Source organism: Propithecus coquereli, unplaced genomic scaffold (genome assembly GCF_000956105.1).
Source record: "Propithecus coquereli isolate 6110/MARCELLA unplaced genomic scaffold, Pcoq_1.0 Scaffold70, whole genome shotgun sequence".
In the NCBI taxonomy this organism is placed as follows: Eukaryota; Metazoa; Chordata; class Mammalia; order Primates; family Indriidae; genus Propithecus; species Propithecus coquereli.
This window is the reverse complement of record NW_012153063.1, coordinates 5,095,191-5,098,020: the sequence shown is the minus strand read 5'-3', so window position 1 is coordinate 5,098,020 and position 2,830 is coordinate 5,095,191. Positions and strand designations below refer to the sequence as shown.

General features: G+C 33.7%; 1 protein-coding gene across 1 annotated transcript in view; it reads right to left on the bottom strand.

The window, feature by feature from the left end:
- CPS1 (carbamoyl-phosphate synthase 1, mitochondrial) overlaps positions 1-2,830 on the bottom strand; it is a gene marked incomplete at its 3' end in the record, with an annotated part of 194,188 nt that overhangs the window by 127,171 nt on the left and 64,187 nt on the right. Inside the window, exons 13-14 of the mRNA XM_012661215.1 lie at positions 1,287-1,538; positions 162-319 (exon numbers count right to left, since the gene is read on the bottom strand). Coding sequence (XP_012516669.1) covers positions 162-319; positions 1,287-1,538 — 410 coding nt within the window. The remainder of the gene's footprint in view (positions 1-161; positions 320-1,286; positions 1,539-2,830) is intronic.

The window sequence follows — 2,830 nt, the reverse complement described above, 5'->3', positions numbered from 1 at the left end:
TATACAATGTTTCCGAATTAATATACAATATCTAACACATTTCTGGAAGAAAATATATGCAAGTATAATAATTTAAGCATTATTATTAGGCATGGCAAATCATTCTCCCCATAACTCAAGACAAATAATGCCCTTATTTCTCCAGAACAAAGACTCCTTACTGTTTCCACTGCAAAACTTGGAGCAATCTTTTCATTAATCTCATTTAGTTTGTCTGAGAACAGCTGCCTGTCTTCTGTGGCCATAATGGATTCAACTGAAGTTCCCAGGACTTTCACACCATATTCCTTGAGCACACCTCTCCTGAATAGCTCCACTCCTACAGAAGAACCAAATATAATTAGTTTCTTAAAATCTCAAATTTTGTGTCTTCTTTAATAGAGACCGGAATACAATTTCTTTTAATCTTAAAATTAAATCCACCATAGTCTACAATAGAATTGCACTTAGGGAAAAAAATTTAAATCAAAATTTTGAAGACAGTCTAACAAAATATGTTACTGATGCTGTTATTTATATTATCACCTCTGCTAATCATTTTTATTGTCCTTATTAACAAAAATTATAGTATTACACTGAGGCTTAAAATTTCAGTACCCTTCCTTTCCTTCTAAAATCCTCCCTATAATGATATTCTATTATTTAAATAATCCCAAAGATGTGGGTATCTACCTGGGTTAAAAAAATAACCACAAAAATTGTTTGCGTTTTCACTATGTTGCCATCTAACTTTGGCTGAGTCTTTTATATTTGACATACAAATTATTACCCCAACTAGCTAAAGAGATTCTCATTCATGATCTATTTCCAAATATTTGAAGCATTTTAAAGAGAATAGAGAAGTAGACTTTGCAGATGCTTGAAGTAATGGTAGAAAGACTGAACTATGTTATCATGAAAATATATGTGAGAGGCAAATTGTATAAGGCTGATACATAAAAGCATGCAATCAATGTTAATTCTCATTTCTTTTCATTCATAATAGTTTTCAGGACTTCAGTGGCAACAGAGAAAAGCAATATCCTGGGATAGAGGAGGACAATTCAAGAAACCTATTTGACCAATCTGGAGCATTAAATCAAAAGGTTTCTTTGTCTCTCAGTCTGTGAAATAAACTGGTAATATTCATCATCTGACATTTTTAGGTGCCTATTTGCTAACTGTTTCTTCACACATTAGAGGAAAGGTTTCATAAATACACAGAGCACAACTGTTAGATGGGTTCAAATAAAATATCTTACACATAGGTGCAGGGGTCAAAACTCTGCAATTAAACAAGAACTCACCACAGTTCAGAGCTGTTTGGCCACCCATGCCTAGAATTAACCCATCTGGCCGTTCTGCCTTGATAACCTCTGTGACGAACTGAGGGGTGATGGGAAGAAAGTAGACAACATCTGCTTGCTTTAAGCCCACCTCATTGGTCTGGACTGATGCGATGTTTGGGTTCATCAGGACAGTTTTGACATTTTCTTCCTGAAAGAAACAAAAGCATCCAGGATCTGAATATATGGACTCTTTAGAAAAGAATGGCCATACTCAAATAAAGGGTTATTGGGTAACAAGCTTTTCGGCCATTCTGCGAGCTGTAGAGATCAGTAATAGGACTAGTGAATAGAAATTAAAGGCAAGCATTTGGTCAAAGGAAAAAAGAAATTCTTGAAAATAAAACTATTCAAAAAGAACTGGCTGCCTCATGAGGCTCGCCGTGAATTCCTTGCCACTAGAGCTGTCAAGCAAAGCTGGAGACCATGTCTATAGAATTTGTCTAGAGGTCCACAAATATTACCGAAATTTATAGCTCAATCAACCTTAAAAGAATGAAATATTCCAAAAGTTTTTAAATGAGTAAATATAACTAAAACTAGAGGCAACATGAAAGCTGCTTCCCCTTCTATTATTTGTCAGAAAACAACATTGAGTGTATGTTTAAAATACAAGATAATGTCTTCCCACCTTGCTGGAAGCACTGAGAGCCTTTTGTTGGTTTCCTTTTTTTCCTAGGTTTTCATGTCTGCTATGGTGTTTTAATAAAGAGCATTATAGAAGTGTTTACACATACTATATTTTAAAAAGACAATATGGCAAAAAAATAAAATTAAAGTATGTACATGAGCACATGCATGTGTGTGTGTGTATGTGTGTGTGTGTATACGTATAAAGGTATTCATAGCCCTATCTCATACCTTACATCTGAAGAGATCTTCAAAATAATTCTTCGTGTAGGTTACTAGGTTACTAAGGATAATTGCTTTATAAACCAGGATGAGGGTGACACTTAGCAAAATAATTATTATAAAATATGGCCAGATGGTTTTTATTATTTCATAGATGAGCATGTCAATTTTAAATTCTTCTAAAAAATCAACAAAATATTCAGACGGAAGTCTAGAAATTATCCTTGAAAGCCCTACATGTCCTTGGGGGAGGATCTGAATAAAAAATTAAATCTATTTCATGTTACTTTAAATTCAAATAGTGCTTTAATGCTTGTAATGTACCTTTTTATTAATTTATTTGATTTTTATACCAAGACTAGGAGAGACATTTCCACCTTTTAGATGAAGAAATTGAGATTCAGTAGGTTAAATGGCTTGCTAAAGGTCATATAGCTGATAAGTGGCAATATTAGGACTCTAATCCAGGTGTTATGACTCAAGTCCTATGCCCTTTCCTCGGTATGAGTCATTTCTCAAGATTTGAAGAGTGTTATTATTAACAAAATGTTGGGAAGATACATATATATAAGTAAATGCATTTAGAATGTGGGTTGGAATTTAAATAATTGAGTCCAAACCAAGAACACATCATGAACAGAAGTTAAGAAAGT